At 43.8% G+C, this 24,943-nt stretch overlaps 2 protein-coding genes across 2 annotated transcripts; one reads left to right on the top strand and one right to left on the bottom strand.

Moving 5' to 3' along the window:
• The first annotated feature begins 4,365 nt into the window (after window positions 1-4,365).
• On the top strand, window positions 4,366-6,054 carry LOC133918503 (AP2/ERF and B3 domain-containing protein Os01g0693400-like). Its single transcript, XM_062362409.1, has one exon. The coding sequence runs from the start codon at window positions 4,630-4,632 to the stop codon at window positions 5,797-5,799; it is 1,170 nt and encodes a 389-aa protein (XP_062218393.1). The 5' UTR covers window positions 4,366-4,629; the 3' UTR covers window positions 5,800-6,054.
• Window positions 6,055-18,684: 12,630 nt separating this feature from the next.
• LOC133918495 (lipid phosphate phosphatase 2-like) lies at window positions 18,685-24,019 on the bottom strand. The gene is made up of 9 exons (XM_062362401.1): window positions 23,759-24,019; window positions 23,603-23,672; window positions 22,368-22,607; window positions 22,198-22,285; window positions 22,008-22,117; window positions 21,808-21,901; window positions 20,587-20,775; window positions 20,443-20,502; window positions 18,685-19,135 (listed from the first exon to the last, which is right to left on the bottom strand). The coding sequence occupies exons 3-9, from the start codon at window positions 22,599-22,601 to the stop codon at window positions 18,951-18,953; spliced, it is 960 nt and encodes a 319-aa protein (XP_062218385.1). The 5' UTR covers window positions 22,602-22,607; window positions 23,603-23,672; window positions 23,759-24,019; the 3' UTR covers window positions 18,685-18,950.
• Between the last annotated feature and the right edge of the window lie 924 nt (window positions 24,020-24,943).

Genomic DNA, 24,943 nt, shown 5'->3' with positions numbered 1-24,943 from the left:
CTTCTCACTTGTTTTGGCCTTTTCTTCAATGTAACATCTCTTCTCCTTATATAGTCTGGTCGAATAGGTGTACCCTACTCGGAATCTCAAGCATAACATTCTTCGGTTGTGTTATCTGGATGATTCTTTCATAGTCCGGGGATAGTTTTTGTGTAAAACATGATGAACTGCTTGGAATATTCGCCCATACCTTATTCACCTCATGAAGGTTATTAAACTACAATATAAGGGGATGGATGTATGTATGATGGTACTCCATCCTCAGAATATACTGTATTTCTAGTAATTACTTAATTACTAATTATCAAATCATCATCAGCTAGCACTCAACCCTACTCAGAAGAGGGTCACTGGATTATACATATTCAAGGATTCAATCATACTAGAACTCACCTAGTCAAATATAATTCTTGGCAAAAAAAAAATTCTTCCTAGTCAGAACTTATCTCCGATTGAATAGCATGTTTTCTAGTCAAAAACTTCCTCTGACCGAATAGAATTCTACTCATAAAGGCCTACATAGTCGAGAATCACATCTGACCACAAAAGTCCAAAGGTTTACTTCTCTTTTTATGTGTCCTAAAATAAGATTGCATTAAATACGCATGACTTCTGAGGAAATTTGAAGCAATCATATTGTCTATAAAAGATAACTTCGGAATTTGAAATGCCTAGGATGCCATTAATTGAGGCGATGTTCATGGCATCTGTTACATTAGTAGCTATTCTATTATCCCTTATAAATTGGAGATGATCTTGATGTTGTCTGCATTCCTACGTTTGCATTCTTGCACTTTCCGTCTCTGAGCAAATCATTCCCCTTTCTTCTACCTCAAGCCCCCAAATCATCCAATGAAATCTTCTAGTAATGTGTGGACCACCTCGGAGACCTTAGATGCTCGCATCCAAAAGCTAGAAAAAGAAGGAACGATCACCCCCAAGAGTCTAATTATTTGGAGGCAAGTAGAGGGAGAAGAATTTCCAGCTCTAAACACCAGAGAGATTGTAGTGTTCAAGTCTTTCTTCCACTATAACTTTTGTTTCCTACCTAGGATAAATCTTAGGCTTTCTTTCTACAACATTGAGATCTTCAACCTCAACCCTAACTACATTACAATACTAAGGGGGTGATTGGTTACCCACGTCCAGGGATCCCGGCTCAGCGGATGCGTATAATCTCAGAGAGAAGCGTGTTTGATTGCCTGCATGCACTGTTCCAGCCTAGTCTGAGGGATGCAAATGTACGCCCCCAACGTGACTCGAGATTCAAGCTCCCCTTCGTAGCCTAGCCCGATGGATGCAGGCTCCTGCATTCGCTCATGCAAGTTAGCCCACTTGTCAGTGTCACAAAATCACCTTTATATGAGCAACCAATCAGAATCTCAGCTCTTGCATCCGCTCATATATCCTCAAATTCAGTCAACCAAATAGAAACTCAGCTTAGCCTATCCAAATAGGTACAAGCAACCAAACACTCTTCTTTTCACCCAACTTGCATCCGCTCAGCCTGCTTCCCCTCAGCCTATGTATATGGTCCATATGGGCAATATGGCATGCGAGCAACCAATCACACCCTAAGCATCTTCGTTTACATATGTGAATCCTTCGTGGAGATAAAGCTGCTCGTACTTCTCTTCTGCTACATTTAATCAACTAAAGCGAATTTTAGCTACAGGACTAGCGGGTTCCGTGGTCTTTCACCTTTGTGAGGGCCTTGCTGGTGAGTATGTCGACATGAAGACAAAATTGTCATGGTCGGGATAGCATAAAAAGTGGTTCTACAATGAGTGCCATGTCCTGGGAACTCTCGAGTACAAGGGTATCCAAGCAAAACCAAGTGCAAACTAGCGAGAGCCTTTTGAGGTGAGCCAACAACTTCATGTACTCGTTGACCGCATCAAGGGCCTCAAGGCATACGATCTGATGAGACATGGTGTTGGATTTCATGGAGCACCCACCGTGGCTTTACTCATGGTGCTAAGACTCGACAAGGGATAGTGACAAAGGTAAGCTTCTTGTCTTCTTACTGTCTCTATTTGTACATATGCAGATTTTAACAATACTCAATACATTAAAGTTCTGAGAGCACCCAACGTTGCTTTACTTGCCATGCTAAGACCCAATATGGGACAATGACAAAGGTAAACTTCTTGTCTTCTCGCACAACTATCCTCTAGTGCCGCCAATAAGAGAGTGTGGTATCTCCACAACAAGCCCCCAGCAAACGACCACGATGAAGTCTCAAAAGCTTTACACGGCCTGTCACTCAATACAAGAGCAGTGAAAATTCAAGTAATTATTGTGTTACCTTCTCGTATTTTCCACATTATCTTCCGGGTCATAATTTATTGTTAGTCCTTCAATATCCTTCCCCCATATTGCTTCAACCTCTATGGATGGCTTCATAAGGGCTTCTAGCCAGGGGCCTATTGATCGGGGGAAAAGACTACTATGTCTCCTCCAACCCAAGGTAACCTGACTCTGACCCAAGCCCGGAAGAAGGCACAGATCGTGGAGGACGACTATAGAGTCAGACGATGTTACTGCCCACGTCCTCCCTACCACACGTAGGGGAATTATGCCTGAGGTAATCCTCAATTTTCAATCTCGTGCCTTCAAAGCTCACCCTCATTGTGTGAAGAAACTTTTATGACTTGGGTGATCTTCTTTTATAGAGCAAATCCAAAAAGATTCAAGCTTGCCTCGAGCAGAAGCATCCAGATATACTGTACGTAAATCCTCAATTTTGAATCTCTCACCTTCAAAGTTCACCCTCATTGTGTGAAGAAACTTTTATGACTTGAGTGATCTTCTTTTATAGAGCAAATCCAAAAAGATTCAAGCTTGCCTCGAGCAAAAGCGTCCAGATGTATTGTATTTATAGTAAATCTTTAATTATTAATTATCAAACCTCATCAGCTAGATTACTGCAGAACATGGGAATTCTCCCAAATTCGCATGCTCACCGGTACAAAAGTTCTTACCTTAAGCGGATAGGATTATACGGATGATAATTTCCCTGGCTATCTCACTTCCATCATCGATTTCTATGGTTGCATATCCCGGTTCCCCAGCTCGGTACTTCTTCGTCATTGTTGCAGAGGTGACTTCAGTGTTGAGGGCACGGAGGTAGTGATACCCCTACCTGTACTTCACAAGTACATTCGATTTTGTTTAATTTCTTTTAATTGATTCAAGGCGTTGGGGGCCAAGTTTGCGGGACCAATTCTAACCTCCCCTTTCTTCTTATGAATTACTAGGTTTGAAACTACAGGAGAAGACCTTTTACTATACATACCTTGTTAATTATTGCATATATGGTGGTTTTTATGGACCAATAGTTTGAACCTTAGAGATAAACTTCAAAAACCTAAGGGAGTGCCTGGACGAGGGGGATTGGTCTAGAAGAGTTAAGATTTGAATCAGACCCCACAAATAGCCTCAATTGGGAAATGGTTAAGAAGAATATATGAGTCTAAAGTGTCACCATCTAGGCTAAAATTCAATTGAAAGAAGCAACAGTGGTGTTCCTATGCAGGAGCTCTGTTTTGTTGGACTATTCTCTCAGGTTCATCAGATATCCACGTATCTGTCATTTACGGACAATTACCAAGGTGTTTCTATTCTAGTTTGCAACTCTATCCCATTCCCATCAAAGATTTTTTTTTTTGTGTGTTCATGTTAGACCCCTCCTGTCTGATCTCCCTCCACAAGCTTCTAGAGAAAGGTCTACCAGTCCTAGACAACCAACAATATCATACAAGTCAGCAACACCCACAACTCATCTGGAAAGAAAAAAAAACGTCTAAGATAGAAAGACACCACATCTTGAGCGCAAAAGTCCAAAACCCAAGATAGAAAGGGTTCCAAAGGTGACATGCCAAACAACACTCAAACACCTATGGGCTGCCAGCCCTGCTCGCATCAGCAGCAGCAACAATAACAAGAAGATCTTTTCAGATAGGCTAAGAGCATGTCTGTCCCAAACAAACGGATAGTTGAAAAATAATTTTTAAAAAAGTCAAATTTTTGTTTTTAAGAGAATAAATTAGAAACTGAGAAGCTGGACAAGAGCAACTTTTTGATTTTGATGTATCAAGAAGTTAAAATTTATTATAAAAACTAACATCTGAAATCAAAAGCAATTTTTTTAAAAAAAACTAAAAGTTATTTTTCAGCTAAAAACCAAAACCAAAAACACAAATAAACATACCCTAATTGTATCGAGGTGAAGCCACCCCATGAGTTGACTGAGTGACCACACCAAGCCACCACTCACCAAAACTAGCAGCCCGTGGGGCGGAACCGGTGACGTCGTCGTACTTCTACACTCCACGGTAGTGTAATACTTGTACTTGCATCCATGATCCATCCAACGCAGCCACATCTCCAAGCACCAAAAAATATCACCAAAAGAACCTGGCCGCAAACCAAACCATTTGCCTCCTTTTGCCCACGCGAACATGGCGTCCCCAACGCTAGCGGCTAGCAACCCACCCACCGCCGATGCTATATATCTCCCCTCCCTCTTCCTAACCCTCAACCTATCCTGCACTACGAACATCTCCCGCAACAGAAGCATACGCCGATACGCGCACAGCTCCGTGCAGAGCTAGCAGTGTAACTGAAATGGACAGCACTAGCTGCCTCGTGGACGACACCGGCGGCGGCGGCGGCGCGTCCACGGACAAGCTCAGGGCGCTGGCCGCCGCAGCAGCCGCGGGGGCGCCGCTGGAGCGCATGGGCAGCGGTGCTAGTGCGGTCGTGGACGCGGCCGAACCGGGCGCCGAGGCGGACTCGGGTTCCGGCTCAGGCGTGGGCGTGGGCGTGGGCGTGGGCGCGGGCGGGAAGCTGCCGTCGTCCAGGTACAAGGGCGTGGTGCCGCAGCCCAACGGGCGGTGGGGCGCGCAGATCTACGAGCGGCACCAGCGCGTGTGGCTCGGCACCTACGCGGGGGAGGCCGACGCCGCGCGCGCCTACGACGTCGCCGCGCAGCGGTTCCGCGGGCGCGACGCGGTCACCAACTTCTGCTCGCTCGCGGACGCCGACCCGGACGCCGCCGCCGAGCTCCGGTTCCTCGCGTCCCGCTCCAAGGCCGAGGTCGTCGACATGCTCCGCAAGCACACCTACTTCGACGAGCTCGCCCAGAACAAGCGCGCCTTTGCCGCCGCCTCGTCCGTGCCCACGGCCTCATCGCTCGCCAAGAACCACTCCTCGCCTCCCTCCCCAGCCACCGCCGCCGCGCGGGAGCACCTCTTCGACAAGACGGTCACCCCCAGCGACGTGGGTAAGCTCAACAGGCTGGTGATACCGAAGCAGCACGCCGAGAAGCACTTCCCGCTCCAGCTCTCGTCCGCCGGCGGCGAGGGCAAGGGCGTGCTCCTCAACTTCGAGGACGCCGGCGGCAAGGTGTGGCGGTTCCGGTACTCGTACTGGAACAGCAGCCAGAGCTACGTGCTCACCAAGGGCTGGAGCCGCTTCGTCAAGGAGAAGGGCCTCCACGCCGGCGACGTCGTCGGGTTCTACCGCTCCGCCGCGGGCGCCGGCGCTGACAGCAAGCTTTTCATCGACTGCATGCTGCGGCCGAACAGCACCGCTGCGTTCACAAGCCCCGTGGAGTCATCATCAGCGCCGGTGCCAAAGGCCGTGAGGCTCTTCGGCGTCGACCTACTCACGGCGCCGGCGCCGGCGCCCGCGGCGGCCCTGGAGAACCTTGCCCGGTGCAAGAGAGCTAGCGACTTTGCGATGCCCCCGCAGGCAGCGTTCAAGAAGCGAAGGGTAGAGCTGGCACTATTGTAGATTAATGGCTACTAATAGCTCGATCGATCTTTCTCTAGCTAGCATAGTCTGTTTTGCTCCCCAAATTCAGATGGTAGCAGCTAGCTTGATTAGCTCAATCTCGACATCTCACTTAGTTCGTTTGTTAGTTGATTTCCATTTCGTTATGCTCTTGCTTTGCTTTTGATGTAAATCCTCTCCTCAATTGTATACTAATGAAAGCCCTAGAAGGCTAGATGATCAACTGACACGGAAAAGGCAGCAACATTCCAAACAGCCTGCATGGCGTGTCCTTTATTGTGCATCAATTGGAGATACATTTCAATTAGTCCCTAGTCCCTGCACATTCATTAGCATTCAGACATGCATATAGCTTCTGAGATGTGATGTACTATTGTGCAGCGGCTACACCCCAGATGCATGCATGTACCCCTAGGTTGCAAAAGGCTCTGGGGTAGCTGGCTATCTGTCTGAATCTTATGGCAGAGAGAGGCGCCCATGGGAGCATGCATGCACGCCGACATTATCTTCTGTAGACGAGATATCCTAAACTAATCAGCAATAGGGAAAGAGGAGCAGTGCCTTTCGCAGGGATATGCTCGCCAATGGAGAAAAAGATGAAACAGATCTGGAAACGAAGCGATGCACACTGTTGTCTTTGGGCGCAGCATGCATGTTTCTCTTCTTTCCGCGCCACATCAGCAAGTAGCTGCATCCTGACATAAGACATACATGTTGTAGACAGATACACTGTCCTCTTCTGTTCGGCCCTGTTTGTTTAATCGTCTGCTAGCTTGCAAGGGCGCGAAGTTTCGGCATTTGCAACATATTGGCGTCGATCGAACAAACGCTTGCTTTGCGAGCCCATCTGCCTCCACCTCAGCACGGGGCCTAAGGCTATCTTTGTTTGATTTAGAGACCATATATTTTACCATCTCTAGCTTACACAAATAGGTAGCTTATGAAATTAGATGATAGCAATCTTGTCTCTAAATTTTATCAATTCAACTATTCATCTCCCACCCGATTACCACATATTATGACGTGTGAAAAAGATCAAAATACCCATCGAACTTTCGTGAAAATTATTCGCCTTGGCACTGGCCTTACATCCCACCCCCAACACTTGTGAGAGGATATGTGTATGGACCAAAAATTTTAGATTGTATGGATAATATATCTTTTACTATTTATTTATGTATTTTTGTTTTTTTATAAATATTTATGAGTTCGATCGAATGTAAAATGTGTCACAGGAAATAAACAGGCTCCTAAACTAACTGAGGACATTACAGTTTTGTACAATTCATAATCTATAAACTATTTTTAACATCCTCAAGTAAAATAAACAAGCCATCGGCATCTCTCTGTTCGGCGCGCGCGAGCATCATATGGAAATCAACCGGTCGTCGTCAGGTCACGAGGCTTCAAAATCCAAGGGGATGTTGCTCACCGGTTTCTCGGTTATGATCCGGCCGGCCGGCCAAGACGGCGGGATAACCTTGGGGAAAGTTTGCCGGTTTCTCAGCAGAACGGATCGAGGCAATGATATGCTGTGCCATGCCTTTGGCGAGACAAGATAGTGCTCTCAGCAACAACAACAATGATATGCTATGCTATGCACGGCTCTTGAGGGGATCAGGGGCGCCTCAGCAACAACGATAATCTGCACCAAGTTGCACGAAGCCGCTACAGCTCCAGGAAGGAAAATTTATAAAACCTGATCTTTTGAAAGATTTGTTCCTCTCGCGTGATATGTATCCTCTGTTCTCTCTTCTACACACATACTAGCTGTTGGATTTGAAAAATGACAGTGTGGATCAAGATCGTGCGAGGTTTTATAAAATTTTCTTTCCTCCTTGCGTGACTTTGGCTTTGGCTTTGCCTTCCCAAAATACTGCTGGCGCTCGTAGCAGCAGAGCAGAGTGATCCAATGGGAGTGAGCGTGGACGGATGAGCTAGGCAGCAACCGACGCCCACTTGCACAATTGTATTGCATGGAATACAGGTACACGGATGTGGCTAGAGTACCTCACATTGCACTGCACCGAACTTGTAAGGCACCTTAGGTTAGGTGAGTGAGTGAGTGGCACTGGAGTTGAATTACCCTGCCGGGTTAAAGAAACCTCGTAGACTAGTTCTAGAATACTACTAGTCCACAAGATGCGTGTATCACGGTCTAGTCCTCAATCCTCATGAATGGTTTGGTTACCTAGCTACTCACCTTGCAAGTTGCAACAAGAGGCATGCGACGCGAATCACATCCTAACATGTGCTGCATATTTCTGTGGACCACAGTACACCCACCCCCAAACGTATCCCGTTCAGTTAAGTTGTACTAACAACTAGAGTAATTAAGTAGTACTACTTCGGTTCTAGATATTACTTCCACAGGTCTAGGTAGCTCGCGCAGCTTTTGTTGCATGGCACGCCATGGAAACCTGAATCAGGCAGCCTTTTGAGATGACCCAGCGCCTCTCTCTCCCACCGCAGAGTCAAGCCCCCCCCCCCCCCTCGCCCCACCACCCCCTTCCTGGAACTTTCCCACTGCGGCGTAGCATGAATGGATCGGAAAGGAGGGGAGCCCCCCTCGTCCCATGAGAGCCGCGGTTTATGGCCATGGCAACGTGTAGCAGGGGCTCAGACCGGGCTGGCCCAGGTTGGGGGGCACGCGACGCGGAAACGGGACACGACACACGGGAACAAAACAGACAGAAGGGCAGCGCGACTTCGCAGACCGGCGATCGGGTCCCCGGCGGCAGAACCGCTGGCGCGGGGACAGAGGGAGAGCCCGCCGCTGCCCGCGTGTGGCAACGCTTTGCTTTTACTGTCTCTTCTAGCCTTGCAGGTAGCAAAGCTGCACTGCAGCGATCGTATGCCGGCCGCTGTGGCTGCCGAGTGGCCACATGCAGGCTGCGGCGTGTCGCTCGCCCGCCCGCCCTCCTTGGCGTTGGTCAGTGATGAAATGAGAATGCAAGAAACATGCAGCGAGTGGGTCCCTTCTATTTGGACTTGATTATTCAGGTGTGAGAGTACCAAATCGGGGTTATACTAATCCCTGCTGCATGTGGAGTAGGTCTCCGTCTCCCATGGTGCGTCTTTTATAGCAAGTCAACGCTGCGTTTTATGCATATGTTTATGTTACGGGACTAAACCTGGCCGTTCTTCCTTAAGTTTGATGTTTTGCACGTAAGACGTTGGGGTTTTGGAATTCGCTAATGCCGGCATGGTCATCGTGTCAATTGCTTTGAATTGCTATTGTTTTCTGCGAGAGGGATGATGGGTGACAGGACAACCGACGCATCCTGTGGCCATATGACCCGCTGCTGCGAAGACAAAAGCAAGGACCCTGAATACACACACACAGAAATTTCGTACGCATTTTACCTGATGTTTATTGAGTGCCTAGCCGCATGTCCAAGTCACCAAGTGGTGCGCTAGCTACTACTACTCTAGTCTAGAACCTGGTTTCCTTGGCGATGTACAGCTCAGACACATTGCTTCCGGGGCCAGGACAAACTGGTCTTAGCCAAAGCCAGCAAGTCTACCACTTGATCGGATTGTGACGATTTCATCTAGCACCTAGGAACGCTGCTTTGGATTTGGGATCAATCAACGCGTGCTTGCCGAATTCCTGTGGATTTTAAGAAATTGGCAGCGGCGCGTGCTGCAGTCGTGCAGGGCAGGCGTATATGCGATAACGTTGGATCTCCAGGGCTGAACCGCATGATTCGCGATGGCTTACCACCGAAGCAATCCTACTACTGTGAATTCGACAGGCAGCTGGCCTTTCCGGATCAAGCAGCAGCTCAACGCGGACAAGATATGCAGCGGCCAAGACGCCATTGGCGGGCTGGACACTGGTCAAACCTCTCACATGTTACCTAGCTGCCACTGCCTGATTACCGACTAATCAAGTGGAGTAGCCAGGATCGAGCGCATCAAAAGCAAGCATGTGCCACTCAGGCATACTTTTTTAAGTATCGGATGGTTGCACTCTCACTTCAGTGCCGTTTGAAAGATGGTTCTGTCTTTCTGAAAACGAAACCCCTCCAGAAAAAAAAGGTTGGCCCTCACTCCACGAGCGAGGTATTTGACTAGCTAGCTAAGGGGGGAAACCAAATAAAATCAAACCTGGCTCTGGTTTCTTTATTTGATCATATACGAGCTGTAGCGCACTATTCCACTATGTATTTTTTTTAACATTTGTACTACTTGTAGACAAGGTATCAAAACCTAGCAGTCAGAACCCAGAATGATATTTAACTATTTGTAATGGGAAAAAATAGACAATATACGTCGATGTATTTATTAAAATAGATAACAGATCGACGTATTTGTAAATCTAACATATGTATTAGGCACTTAAAATATGAAAACCCAAATTTCAAACATCGAAAAAAGGACGGCTCCACTGTATTCAGCACCTGAGCTGCTGTAAACTGTGAACAATGCGGCATCTGCCGTGCGCTGGGCTCGCCAGAAATTAGGAAGCTACAATAGAAGCTAAGAAGTCAAAAAATGCAAGTTTTTTTTATTTAACTCACGATTTTTTAGTTAAAAAATGGTCCAAAAATTCTAAACATTTTTATGAGCAAACTAGAGATCATTGGCAACTCATTTTAATTGGTTTAATCCAAAAGGCCTAAGCCAATACGTAATTAAAATTCTCCAAATAAGCAAACTTTATAAATTCTAGCAATATTTAATGCCTCAAATAAATTCTCAAAAAACTATAAAAAATTCACTAATATTCTTCTCATGTGATGTACTAATTTATAAAAATGTTTCCAACCCTATGTTATTCGGTGAAAAAGTGAGTTCATTTGTAATGCTCTATTTATATGCATTTTTATCATTTCATGAGATATTCTCTTTTTAATTTAATTTGAATAAAAAAAATTCAACATGAAATGATAAAAATGCTTTGTCTTCACATGTTTGTTTTTTAGCACAAGGCCATCATTTGAGAGGCAAAGATGGAAAAAATAGACAACATACGCCGGTGTATTTACTAAAATAGATAATATACCGTGCATTTACAAATTTAGCACTCGTATTCGATACCTCAAATTCCGAAAAAAAAAAAACTCTGGAATAGACCGGGTTACAAAAGATGCTCTCTACTTAATGCACCTAGGATATTTGCCCTTTCTCAGAGGATCGGGGCCCGAGCCTTAGCGCGACGGGCCCTCTTCCGCTTCCTTTCCCTCTCATACTCGCGAGCTTCAGCCGCGGCATGTTCCTCCGCTGCCTTCCTCATGTGCTCCTCCTCCTGACGCTTAAGTCGTGGTTCCTCCTGATGTTGCTCGTACTCCCAGCGTTCATACGCTTCCCTCCTCCACCGCATGCTCATTTGGATCTACTGCTTTTGGTTGTCACTTTGCTCCATATCCAACCATTCTATGAAGTCACAAAGAGGTGGAGGAGACTAGACAAATGAAAGAAAATGAAAGATAAGTAAGACAGTGCATGAAATTATATGGAAAGTGTCACATGAGTGATCTATGTCGCTATACCGGTAGGTACTCGTACGATCTATGTCGAGGCTTGTCATACCGGTAGTTGGCACATTTGAAAAAACGTAAACTATAGGTGTAGGAGATGTCCTGGGACTCGCGAAGCCTACAAGGGTCGTCACAAAAGCACATCGACGGTTCGACCCCCTAGGGGATGAAAATCCTCCAATATTTCTTGGGTGGTCTTGGTAGAGCTGAGGAAGACATTGCAGTTGAGAGAGCTGAGGAAGGACTGGCCTATCCATGGATGAAGGTGGGGTTATTTATGGTGGCTGGGGGCTGGTACATGGACTAAGTATATGGGCTTAACTGGGGGTTGGAGCATAGGATTCCCTGTGAAAGGTGAAAAAGTTATGGCACTGATGCTTTGCAGAGATTCTCTGCGAAAGTTATTGCTTGGTATAGTCATTTCATGCTGCAAAAGTTCAGCATGAGTTATTGTTGCCTCTAAATGGAGGCATGGATTTCTATGAAAGCTGAGTCGTGTAGTCACTTCGTGTCTATTGCATGACTCATGACAGAGGTATTGTCATTTAATAGTTAAAGCTACATCATATAGTCACTTCTTGTCTAAAGATTGACTCACGATAGAGGTGTGGTTATTTCATGGTTAACACTGAATTGTGTTGTCACTTCTTGTCTAAAGGGTGTCTCACGATAGAGGTGTTGTCATTCAATGCTTAAAGCTCTGTCGTGTGGTCACTTCATGTTTAAAGCCTGATTCGAGACAAAGATGTTGTGCTGGTGTCCTCTTATCACTAATGTTCGTCCCTGAAGGTTGAGAATTTGTTGTAGTTGCAGCAGGGTGTGATTGCAGCAGTTTGTGTTTGTATTTGATACTTTGAACAATGTTACAGTAGAGATGGAATGATGTGTGGTACTATAGAAGAAAGGATAAGGTCACGGGTCTCAGCAGCAATAATTGTTTCGTACATGTCCATTTACATAGAGGGGAAATGATATATACTGAGTGTTGACTTTTTATAAGCATTTGCATAATTCATAGTGCATAGTGCATAAATGTCAAATACCTAGATTATCTTAAGATGGCGGAGGAAAGTACCTACAAAAAATAGTGGAAGAATGCTCATTGTGCCAGTCAATGCTGTCAGGGTAAGATGGTTATCGTCTCTGATGTGGTGATGGTTAGTTGTAAGGATGGGTACAAGCAAATCCACCATCATCTTCAGGGTCATCAATGTCCCCCAGAGTTATAGGCCTCAGAGAGAGGCATCGTTGTGGCATGAAATTGTTGTCGTCATCATCATCTTGAGCGATCACCGTACGAGCACGTCCTATTTCGATGTTGGTCTTATGCCATCTCGATGAGGTGCGTGGACGTCCTCTTGTACTGTTCCTTGAACATTCTTCTATATTTCTACTTGAACATCGAGGCATTGGTGGCATAAAATCATCATCAGCATCGTCCTCATCATTTTCTACGTGAATAGTAGAGGGCGGCCCTGTACCCCTTAGGTTCGCTGATCTTCGTCGTCTTCTACGCAAACCAGGCATCACAACACCGCCGAAGAGCATATATATCGCGAAGAAGTTTGGGATTTCTTGGTCGATCAACTCTGCGTCTTCCGGGAACGCCTAACGCAAAATAGGAGCATTCGAATCAATAAAAAAAGGTAAGTAAAGAGATCAAATAGAAAATGATGAACCTGAATATGGGATGTATACTGGTCGGGCAATATCCTTAGAGAAACCTAGCGCAGAAGGATGGTTGGCTAGTTCGCATACCTTTAGGTACCTTTGACGGCGCTCGTGCAAGAGGGCCCTAAGATCGTCGGTGGTTACATGTTGGAGCAGGACGGTTAACACAGAGCAGAGTGGTCTTGCATGCTATTTGGACACGACTTGAATTAGGTTGTTCTCCTTGAAGGGATCATCCTTCCCTCCACACACAACCTGCAATGAGGCATTAAGTGCTATATCGATCATTGTAGATATCCATGAAAAGCCTGTAGTAGAAGATCCCGTCATAGATTTATGGATCCTTGACTGCAAAGTACTGGCTTCGCACAAAAGCACAAATCCCTGATTATTTAAGAAACATTAAACTAGTATTAAATATCAGAATTGAAATGTAACCGTGCTTAAGAAATAACTACTAAATAAAGTTATGTGCCAAAATTATTTTAAAACATTAGATAAATGTATAGTAATTACAACAACAATACAATGAATAAGACATAATATGGCTGACTACTATATTATAGTGAATAGTACATGTATCATAACGAATTACAAGTACACCGAACAACAACACTGCCTCCTCAATGATGACGATGACGACGCACATAGTCCCAAGAGTGTAAGCATGCATGTTTGGTGCGGGTCACACAGGGCAAGACGATGATGACGACGGGCAAGGGGACACGAGGCAGGGGCCAACGCAGGCAGCTGGGATGTGGGCCACACAACCACTAACTTGGTCCTGCATGTACCATGATGACGGATCCTCATAAGGAGGTGTCGACGCCCCTAGAAAGTGCTCTGATGGAGTCCGGTGTCCCAAAGGCTCGTCCTGCTGGTACCAATGTGAACCCCCAGGTGCATTGGGATATTGAAGGTACTGTCCGCTGAGGAGATCGGTGAAACTTGCGTCCTGCATTGCAACAGTCCAGTTAAAATTATGTGTACCACTCCAGTTAGGCGTCTACTGCGTACAGTCAATAACGTCCTCATAATGCATCAAAGCTACAGGCAGAGGTGTCATTGTAGTATGAGGAGGTTGTGTCCACTGGGGGCTTGTGAACCCAGTGTACATTGCGAGCTCAGACGTCTGCGTTCACTCCTTGGTCTTGGCACCAGAACGTGACATATGATACTCCGAAGCCGAAGGTTCCTCTCGCGACTATGCGCGAATGGGTTCGTCATGGGCACTGGACGAGCGCCTGCTGTGGAAGGCACGAGACGGGTCCATTGCTGGTACGTCATACTCCCTCTAACGCAGGTCACAACCACCTAGACCACATATAGCGAACAGGAAGCGGGACCCTCTCATCCTCATGTACTCCCGGAGAGGGTTCCGATCCCTCCGCGTTGATGACCCGCTTGGTTCCCCACAAGCTTTCTCCGCCTGCGTATGCATCGCGTATGACTCTTCAGTCTGTATAAGATGAGGTTCATGCTAGTAAGACGGAGGTTTAACTAATGGAAATCGTTATAAGTACCGCATCACCAACCACAACATGAAGAAGGTGGGCATGATTCTTGGGGAACGGTCTGGTGGTCGGCTATATAAGTCTGTTGAGTTAGGTGGCATGCGTGCGCAAACAATACCATGAAAGGTACTCCCAGTAGATGCCATCGTCGTATTGTCTAGTAGGAACGATGACATCCACCGCAGTTGATTCCATCCACCTTTGTATGTACTCAGCATTCACGGATGCCCAGTCCCGCATGCCTCCAGCCCCCTGTGCGCTCCTCCTGTACGTGACATACACAGTTATAATTTATTAACACTGATCACCTAATATACTAATGCTACCTACAATAACACACTTACTCGTGCGCCCGAACGGCGTCCTGTGGGGGAGGTACTGGCACCACATGTCGGTACTCAAACTGGCTCTGTACACGCTCATGTAAATATACTTTCACGTTGTTTATGTATAAACAAGAAGCATCTTGTCATCCACAAGCCTGAGTCACGCCAACAATATGATACGATGAGCCCACCAGACGCAATTTCGGTCACTCGTGCCATACGTCATGGATTCCACTCCACGAGATATGCATTAAGAACGTCCAAATCACTAATCACTCGGAGTAGCTATTATGATCTTGTTGCTGACTCCATCTCAGCCTAGCATGCATACATCGATACCCATCGTAGACCTCATGTCATCTGCAATGCCATCGAAGATAGAGACTGTATAGTAGCTCTTGAGCACCCAAGGCTGACAAACCGGGAGGTACTCCCAACTCCATAGCTGTAAGAGGGTGTAAGCAGCCTGTTACAGATCCTTTCTTCTTTGATCGTTGGGTTGCATCACACAATCCTCTGTAGGTGGAAGCCAGCACAACAGATCCCCAACTGTAAGGATGTGAAGCGAGCTGACTCGCTAACCATACAATATGATGAACGACATAATCGCCTGCCATGTTGTAGAACATGATGCCTCTCAGTATGAGATTGCTAGTTTACACACAAAAGGCTCATATCATGTGATTTCATATCATCTAGGTTATTAGGTAACTCAACCGAACTTTCTATGTGCTGGCAGTTCTGAATTGTTACGAGCCTTCCGTGCAAAACCGCGGGACGTTCTCTATAATAAATATGGAAAGTCATATCGTATCTGCTAAACAAAGGTATATCTAATAAAATTACTACTTAGATATTTGCACGATACACATGCAAAATATTTAAGTAATTAACAATGCTAATTAAATCATCATTATTGAATAAAAAATGAAATAATTAATATTAAATATTAAATTAAAATATTATTTGACCTAACATGAAAGTTATATTGAGCAAATATTCAATCTCATTATAAATTGATATTGCATTATTAACCTATTAATAGATTTCTTTATGCTGAGTGAGCTGAGGGGAGTAATAGAGTCTACGGTGAGTACAAACACTAAAAATATTCCTCTATTTTACTTCATAGCTGCTTCTTTAATTTAACTAAGGCTAGAAGTTCATGTGTGCATCACTATTTTAATGGATTGTATTAAAAAAACTAATTAAACTGACGCACACCACTATTAATTACAAAAATCAATTTGATAATTTATCGGTACATTGTGATTTAAATCGAATCTTTCTGTCCAATCCAAGTTTTTTTGACTAATCAAATTCGTGCTAATTACTATTATACAATCTACTAACCTAAGCAAATTAATATTATACAACATCATGCTAATTACTATTATACAAATTCACGCTAATTACTATTACACTAACTAAGCAAATAATCATATTCATATAATCAAACTAAGCAAATAATTAAACAAATGTAATTAAATAGATTAAACACTCTACTTACTCTAATTACTATTATTGCTGCAAGTGCTAATTAACAACATAATTTAAGTACTTATTGTATATCGCGTTGCTGCTCCTCCTCGCCTTGGGCTAATTCTCCTCTCCTCGCGCTGCTGCTACTCATCACCTTGCGCTGCTTCTCCTCTCCTCTCCACGTGCTGCGTTGCTTCTTCTTCTCTCCTCTCCTCCTTTACTTGCGCTTATGCTCTTTTCTCGCTCTGCGGCCCGTGCATGCGCTGATGCTACTCCTCACAAGCGCGTTCTCATTTTATAGCGAAAAACGGCAGCGCGAGGATCACTAATTACCGGAGACAGCAGAGACACGAAGTGACGACGAGATAACTCGACATGACTATGCACCGAAAGCAGAGACACGATGTGACCACGCAGCAGGCCGGGCTGAGATGCCGAATACGATAATGTGCATCGTATTCGGCACCTCAGTACCAAATACAGGCAATTTTCGGCACCTGAGGTGCCGAATACGGTACTGTTGCTCATATTCGGTACCTCAAGTGCCGAATATAGTCCGAGCCCACCGTTTTAAGTTTTTTTGGAATTTGAGATACCGAATACGAGTGCTAGATTTGTAAATACACCGATATATTATTTTTTTAGTAAATACGGTAGCATATGTTATCTATTTTCCATTTTTACCGCTGTAATGCATGAAAGGCCCGCAGACAGAACTCGAAATGATATTTTCACATGCATGCATATCCTCATCGTCTTACACATATCTTTTCGCTCTAACCCATGAATACATATATCTGCGTGCGACTTCTTTGATCAATGACCATGGATCAGAGAAACAGTGACAAAAATGACACCGAAAAACCTCAGTGTCAGCTCCTCGCATGTGCTGTTGATGGAAGATTGAGTTCTCGGAATGACGTTTCCTAACGAGTTACTCCATTAGTTTGACGCCAACAATGCACCACCGAGCCAAAGTAAACTGAATCCGTGATCGTACAATCCGCTTCGGAGTCTACGCATCGATCAAATTTGCAGCACATGCAAATATAAGACTATCCGATTGATAAGCGTAATCGGTGGCCTAATCTCGAGGTCTCCGTGCCATGATTCTTCGGTCAGTCCTATACAGCTCCACAGCACTTCTGCTAAGTAGAGTATATACTTGGTTCGATGCGCATGAACATGTCAAGAGTCAAACTAATTGCCACTCTCTTTTGCATGTGCATGTTGCTACCGAGCTACTTTGCCTTTCTCTGGGTTCTGCGCGCCTTGACGAAACTTGCAGCTAACAGCTGCCAGGCAAGAAATCAAAGGGTCCTTCCTAATCAGCAACTCGCAGATTCTCTTCTTCTCTGTGCATCTTTCATTAACCCATTATATTTCATTTCTCCCTTGTGGCCGTTGATCCTGCTGCCAGCCGTTGGCTTTTTGCAAGTTGGCAGTACTAGTTGTACAGCAGAGTGCATAAACCCAGGAATCCAATGCAAGCCTATGCATCTTGTTGCCCCCCAAAGACTAACCACATGTCCATACACCTGTCGAAAAAGGGGTAGGAAAGGACCGTCATCAGCTAATCAGAAAATTTATGTACTTCTCCTTCCATGTTTCCAGAAAAGCTAGCCAAGAAATCTGAGAATTGACAGTACAACGGTCCTGAATTATTCGTCAATACATCTGGATATTGCATTGGGTCGTGGAGATATTATTTTAGGTCTGTCTAATTTGGTCTGCACATCATTGAAATATTTGATGCCATGGATGCCAGAGAGTTATGCTCTATGCTTATTTTCATGGCCACAAACAATTCAAATGTGCTGAAAATTCTCATTGTCAAATAAGTCGCCCATCATTTAACTTGATTGAGTTGAAAAGCCAAACACTGGACCATCTTCTGCTGTCTTCATGATTAACCCCTGCATCCTTCGCTGAAAGGTTTGGGCAGCTGCAGCATGGCTTTATCACTAGTCAAAGACAAATATGATGGCACCAGAAAGTAACATTTATACCACTATACAGTATAAGCAAAGCAATATCAGGTTGGGTCACATGTCGGTTTTGTCAGGTTCAACATTGATTCGGTATCATTTGGTCTAAGAAAATGGAAAGTCAGATGTCGGTGCGTCAGGTTCAGGTTGCAGGTTTTTGTCCTTTCTCAGTTAACTAGGACAGGACCAATTTGGTCATGTTGTGCAGGTGCCTGTCTGCCTGAATGGATCCATTCAGATCTGACCACCGTAGAGCAACGTGATACTGCGACACTAGGTTCAAGTTCCAACTAACTCGATTGCCTTAAATTCCATGTTAGTGTTCATCGCCTGAATCACATGGCAGAGCCACAACAACAACAGAGTAATCAATCACCCACTTCTGGCTGATGCTGATGCTAAAGCTAATGCAACCTCATTTTAGAATTCAAGCAATACATGTTAAGCTCGTGCTTCTTTGTGCCCCATGGCACACCGGCATCGCAGCACATATCTGTTCCGACGTGACTTTGTATTGACTCAACAGAAGCATATACCGTCTCTAATCCTCACGAGAGACATGTGCTTTGTATACTCTGGTATGGAACTTACATGATGAATATTGACCAAAATCATGCTATACTAATTATGTAATCAAGCACTGCTATTATTATAAACAAAGGTTCCAGCTAATGTTAGATTCCATCATTGCTCTCTCCGGCCAGCTTCCATGGAATCTAATGCTTGGCTCGTGGTCCTCATTTCCACTGCATCGGGACCTTGAAATGAGACGTTTGGAAGTGAGTTCCGGCCATCTGTGGACGTGTGTTGTACATGGTTCTCACACTCCGGTTCAAGAATGTGCCGGAAATATGCGTGAGGCCATAATCCTGACATTGAACAAGGTAAAACAATTACAATCTATCAATCTTGACAAAAATATAAAGATGACTACATGCAGCTTCTTACTGCAGAAAACATGTTTACTCGGAAAGAGAACATGTTATCTTAATTCAAGGAGGCTCAGAGTACCCACTCATGATAAGAATAAGAGCCATGATGGGTACAAATTTCCTGCCAAGTGTGGAAAGGGAACCCTTGGTCGATCGTCTCAACAGAGGCCTGAAAGCTGGCTTGAGCCTTCTGTTCCTTTCAGTGGCTGGCATGCCTCTTTCAGACTGAGAATAGGAAGCTGACTGCACAGTGCGAGGCTGCTAACTGCTAACCTAGCATCCTGAGATCATTTTCATTCTTAATCGTTTTCCCAACCTTTCTTCTCTCCTGACATGCACACGGAACTCATCAGTGTACCATGTGCAGTCGAGCAGAGGGCTAGCAATGGCGGGGTTTACACCAAGACAACTGTCAAAAACAAAAGGTCCCAGCCCTCATCGAGAGAGGACTGATGGCGGCTACATCAGGTCCACACCTGCACGACGCCGCGGTGTCCTATTTCCATGCAGACGTCAACATCATGGCCACACATGGCACTGCACCATGTCCTATTTCCACGCAGGATTGCTGCCAATATATCCATGTGTTGGTACTGGTCCTCTTCGTGCACAGTTGCCAGTCCTCTTAATAACTAACATCAGTACTACAGTAGATAGCACCTTCGGCAGTCCTCTATATGCATAACACTGCCAAAGTAGGCTCTGACATGCTACACCCAAGTGCCCAAGGCAGGTAAGAGATAAGAACAGGAAGGGGAAAAAGGCACTAAGTGCAAGTTTTCCGCTGGTAGACTAATTATATGAAAGCTATAACTGCAAGTTTTTCGTTTTTAAATTGCAAATTTCTGACCCAGAGCATTTTGACACAGCTATCAGAATACCTTAGGACGTTGTTATTACCCTCCTTGGAATATATCTAGCTAACAGCAACCCCAAGCATTTACAGCATTATCTTAGAGGGGATTATATCATTTCGATAAAAATGGAACTCCTCCGTAAATGTTAAGCTCACCAAAGAACATAATTGTTGCCACTTACCAACTATGCGCAGCCTCGAAATCGCACATAAACCCTACATGTCTTTATCCTATTAAGTTCAACCATGATTCAATTTTTTTCATTAATTTCCCTGAAGTGAGATCAGGATAGCTACCGCCCACCAAGTACTTACTATGATCTAAGATCAGCAAGGATGGACGGAATATTGGAATTACAATTTACTCGGGACAAAGTTTGAAGCATACCATTTTCGTCAGATGGTAGTGGAAAAAACTGCATGTAGCAAATGGAAGCAACCGAAAATCCTGCACAGTTGTAACAGTAAGTTAATATTTTATAAGAATCAAACGGACATAACATTTCCAATTTTTAAAGGAGTAAGGACCTACCAAGCAATCCACCGGTACATACATCTTGCCAATGATGCCAATAGTCATCAACTCGAGAAACTGCCACTAAGGCTGCAAGAAGCAGAGGGGAAAGGACAATGCAGAGTTTTGCAACATGCCCTCTTCGATCAAAAATTTTGATTTTACCAGCCAGATACCATGAAAGGAAACCAAGCCCAGCAAAAGACCCTAGAGAAACATAAATCTGTGAGTAATCCACCAGTGGAATGAAAAAAGTCATATGTTTTAGAGTGAGCACTAATTTGTTCTAGGAAATGCTAACTGAACCTCCAGGAGATTTTGTGACGGTCCAGGAGGTAAATATGAACTAAGAAACAGACCGAGGCCATATGGCTCGAGGGAACCAAATGGAGCATTATTATTACCACCAACGGAAACTACATGCCATATTCTTTTCAGAAGGTGGAGAAGAAACTTGTTAAGTACATTATAATTAGACAGAATAGTCAAGTAGTAACAAATAAAAACTACAAATTTGTTAAAATATATAGAATATACTCATACAACAAATTAGCAGCACTATGATTAGATAATTCACACTTTCATCGGCAGGAGAAATCTTTTGTGTTATGCAGAGGTAAACATAAATCAACGCAACACACAATTCATATCTTCAATACTCCCTCTGTTCAGAAATAGTAGACGTATTTCTTTTGAGCTTGATCTTTGAAGTTGGATTTTAACTAAGGTTTTCTCACAAAATATATCATTTATAGCTACAAAAATTGTGAACCTAGTTTTATAATTTTTATACACTAAACATTCTTATAATTTGATTAAATATTAGTCAAAGTACACAAAGTTTGATTTTTTTCAAAAAGAAATACGCCTACTATTTATGAACGGATGGAGTAGAAGATAAACAGTAGTGAAAGAAGCATGAAATATTTGGCCTAAAGAGCTAAACGGATCATGTGGACAGATAGAAATGGAAAGAACGTCAATACATTTGTATCTTGACAACTTGATGAATCAAAAAGATTTAAACGAACTTATGAAATGTCTTGTTCCATACTATTAGCTTATAAAGAAAAATCCAAAAGTAGCTAAAAAAACTGGAGCTTAGAAAGAGGTAAGAAGCGTATACATAAAACGGCCCATAACGGAGTTTGCATGCTGTAAAATGGAGGACATGTTCCAAACCTTACTTCTTGGAACATGTGGTTAATACCTCTATTTGTAAAGAATAATGTCACTTACATGAAGTATGACCACTTGGGAAGCTCTTATGACCTTCTTTGATAACACTCGCCTTGCCATGGCATATTACGCCTGTAGTGAAGTTGTCATACGCCTAAAAGCCAATTAAAGCCGTAACCTTTCATATACAATTCAGTTGCAATGTAATTGCACAAGGGCTGCAAGTGAGTTATTGGTTTGACTGAAAGTTAGAACTTTACAGGTACTCCATCAGGGAAGCAGCGCCAGAAGAAATCTGGACGTGGCCGACCAACACCATCCTTAATCGCATCAGTTAAGACGGCAGTGATAAGTACTGAAAATAGGAGTCCTGCTAGGACATGCTAGATTTCAGAACAAATTATAAATGGATAAAGTAGCAGAGAAAATCAGGCTAGAAAACAGAAGTACCGAGTATGGCATGATGGAGATCATATACATTCCTCCTCTTAAAGTATATCCCAGTTATGATAATCATAGGTCCAATGATACCAATTATCTGCACAAGCATTATTTCAAGAAAAGGTACTAAAAGGTTCACAGAAATCAACAGGGTAGAACTAAAAGGGAACAGTATATACCGGCACAGCCCAAAATGGCACTGTGTTGTCCTTCATGGGGTATCTGAGATCTGTCATCATATTTGATCCGACAAATCGATGGAATGGTTCTATTATATTTAAAACTCCATCTAATACAGCTAGAAGAACTAGCACAATCCAGTCATACATGTGTAGCCGTGCAACTTTGAATCCATGAGATGTTATATAGGGAGTTGGAACTCCCAGACGAATGGGTGCGGATGGCGCAGGCATTTCCTCCTGAACCATGAATTGTGAATCAGCTGAATAAATTTTAGAAATCCACTAAATAAATTAGAGGAATTATGTGCCTATTTGTCAAACCAACTATAAATTTATATTGTCAATTATAAGGACCTAGGTTTTTCGAATATCTAAGAGGTATTAAGGACTACCATTGCACTTGTCTAATCGTCGCTTTGTCTAAGGCTTCACTAGCATCTGCAAAGGTATGACATTTTATTCTGTAGGAAAATAGTTGCACAGTTTGACTCAAATCTTGTTAGCTGAAGTACGTATCGAATAGTTATTATCTTGCTAATCTCACAATTTACAGAGGGAAGTACAGTAGGCACTAGGCCGACCTGAAATCAACTTTATTTCACCAAAAGCTTGGTAACTAATGTCACAACTCCTCAAATGCTCCCTGAGGCACATTCAGCGGCATCATGACCAATTAAGATGGTGAGACAGAAGCAGAAAAACATAGCAACGCTGTAGTTTTATAAACAAGGATGACTGGATGAGGGCATTGATGTAATCAAAGTAAATATCATGGTATGATTTATGCGAGAGTCTATCAACCTTGCAAGTGAAACCATGCAACATCTAATATGCGACAGATTACCATGACTAGTAATTCCATTAATTTATTTTCCAATCTAAACAGCAAATGTGATGACATATTGAAACCTTGGGCTAACTGAAGAAAAACATGGGCAGAAGGGACAACTGGGATCAATTCCTCGCCATCATGCACGCAAGTATGCCTAGACGGTACAATTGCTGCAAATGACATACTAAGCGGCCGTTGCAAGAAGCAAGGAGGGGCAGCAAGGAACTGGTTCTTGGCAACCCCTCCCACCACGAAAAGGACATGAGTCATCTACCGGTGGCACCGAGACGCACGCCAGGCGCTCGATGCTTTGCCACCCCCGGTTCTAGACATTACGCGCGGGAGTTAACCACCTCAACTCCACAGGAGATACGGAAGAGACGAGACATCAAATTCAAACCTTCCACGAAGCTATCCGCAACAGAACCCCCGCTTTGGGCTCCTGCCCGCGCTCTCCTCCCCCGGCACGGCTGCAAGAGAACACGACCATGAGGCATGAGCAATCGCCAATACCACAGTAGGCACATGCAGGAACAGACTCATATGGGGAACATACCAACGTATGGCGTCTCTCTCTCTCGTTTCCCTCCTTTCCCTTCTGCAATGTCCTCCGATACCATGCGACAGAATGGAAGAAACCGCCCACGCGCGCGGGCTCTAAAAAGTAGCAGAGGTTTCGCTGTCTACATGCGGGGCACCCTTTTTCCAAAGAAAAATCGACGAGGGCGAGGAGGACACGGCAAATGGCGGAGAAACCCTCACCCGCCGCCGCCGGTTCAAGAAGAGTGGGTGGCCAACACTGGGCGGCGCGACGGACGGCAGTTCGAATTTGACCGGTCCGGTCGTTCCTGGCGGAACAATTTCGCGGCGATCTGGGGAAGGAGGCAGCTTGGGGCCGCGTATCTGTGAATGAGACGTCTGGCTGGCATGGGCAGTGCATGAACAGTGCCCCGCCGTGAACAATCAATTCCTTCTCTATTAAAAACAGTGATATTACATTGCTCCAAAATCTTAAAACTTTTTTATATTCCATAATCTATGTGCAACATATTTTAATTGAATTCACTCAAAAATTCTACGTAAAATTTATACTAAAATTCTAAAAAAACTACGTTTATAACTGTAGCAATTGTTAGGGCATCAAATAAATTTCTTAAAAACTGTTAAAATTCACTAATATTCTTCTTATATGTTGTGATAATTTTTAAAATTATTTTTAGCACTAGGTTTATATATGTTTGAATTCAAATTAAGTTAAAACAAGAATGTCACATGAAATTATAAAAATACATATAAATAGTGCATTACAAAAGAATCCTCTTTTTTACCATATAATTTAGGGCTGAAAATTATTTTAAAAATTATCATATCACATAAGAAGAATATTAGTGAATTTTACCAGATTTTTACAAATTTATTTGAGGCCCTAACAGTTGCTAGAAATTATAAAAGTAGTATTTTTTTTTAGAATTTTAGTTTAAATTATACACATGATTTTTGGTGAATTTTATTTGCACATGAATTATGAAACATGCATAAAAAGTTTTAGAATTTTTAGAGTAATAGAACATCACTGTTTTGAACACAAAAGGTACCGTAGGAAATTGAACTTTAGAGTACTATTTACCACGGGTTACTGTTCGGCTTAGTCGATTATTTTCGTAAATCTTTTCGTTCGAGATATATTTAAATAAATTTTTATATTAGGAAATATAAAAATAAAAAAACTCCTTGATTCGGG

The sequence above is a fragment of the Phragmites australis genome, chromosome 1 (assembly GCF_958298935.1).
Source record: "Phragmites australis chromosome 1, lpPhrAust1.1, whole genome shotgun sequence".
NCBI lineage: Eukaryota > Viridiplantae > Streptophyta > Magnoliopsida > Poales > Poaceae > Phragmites > Phragmites australis.
Note: the sequence above shows the minus strand (reverse complement) of the source record. Positions and strands in the feature narration are given on the sequence as shown.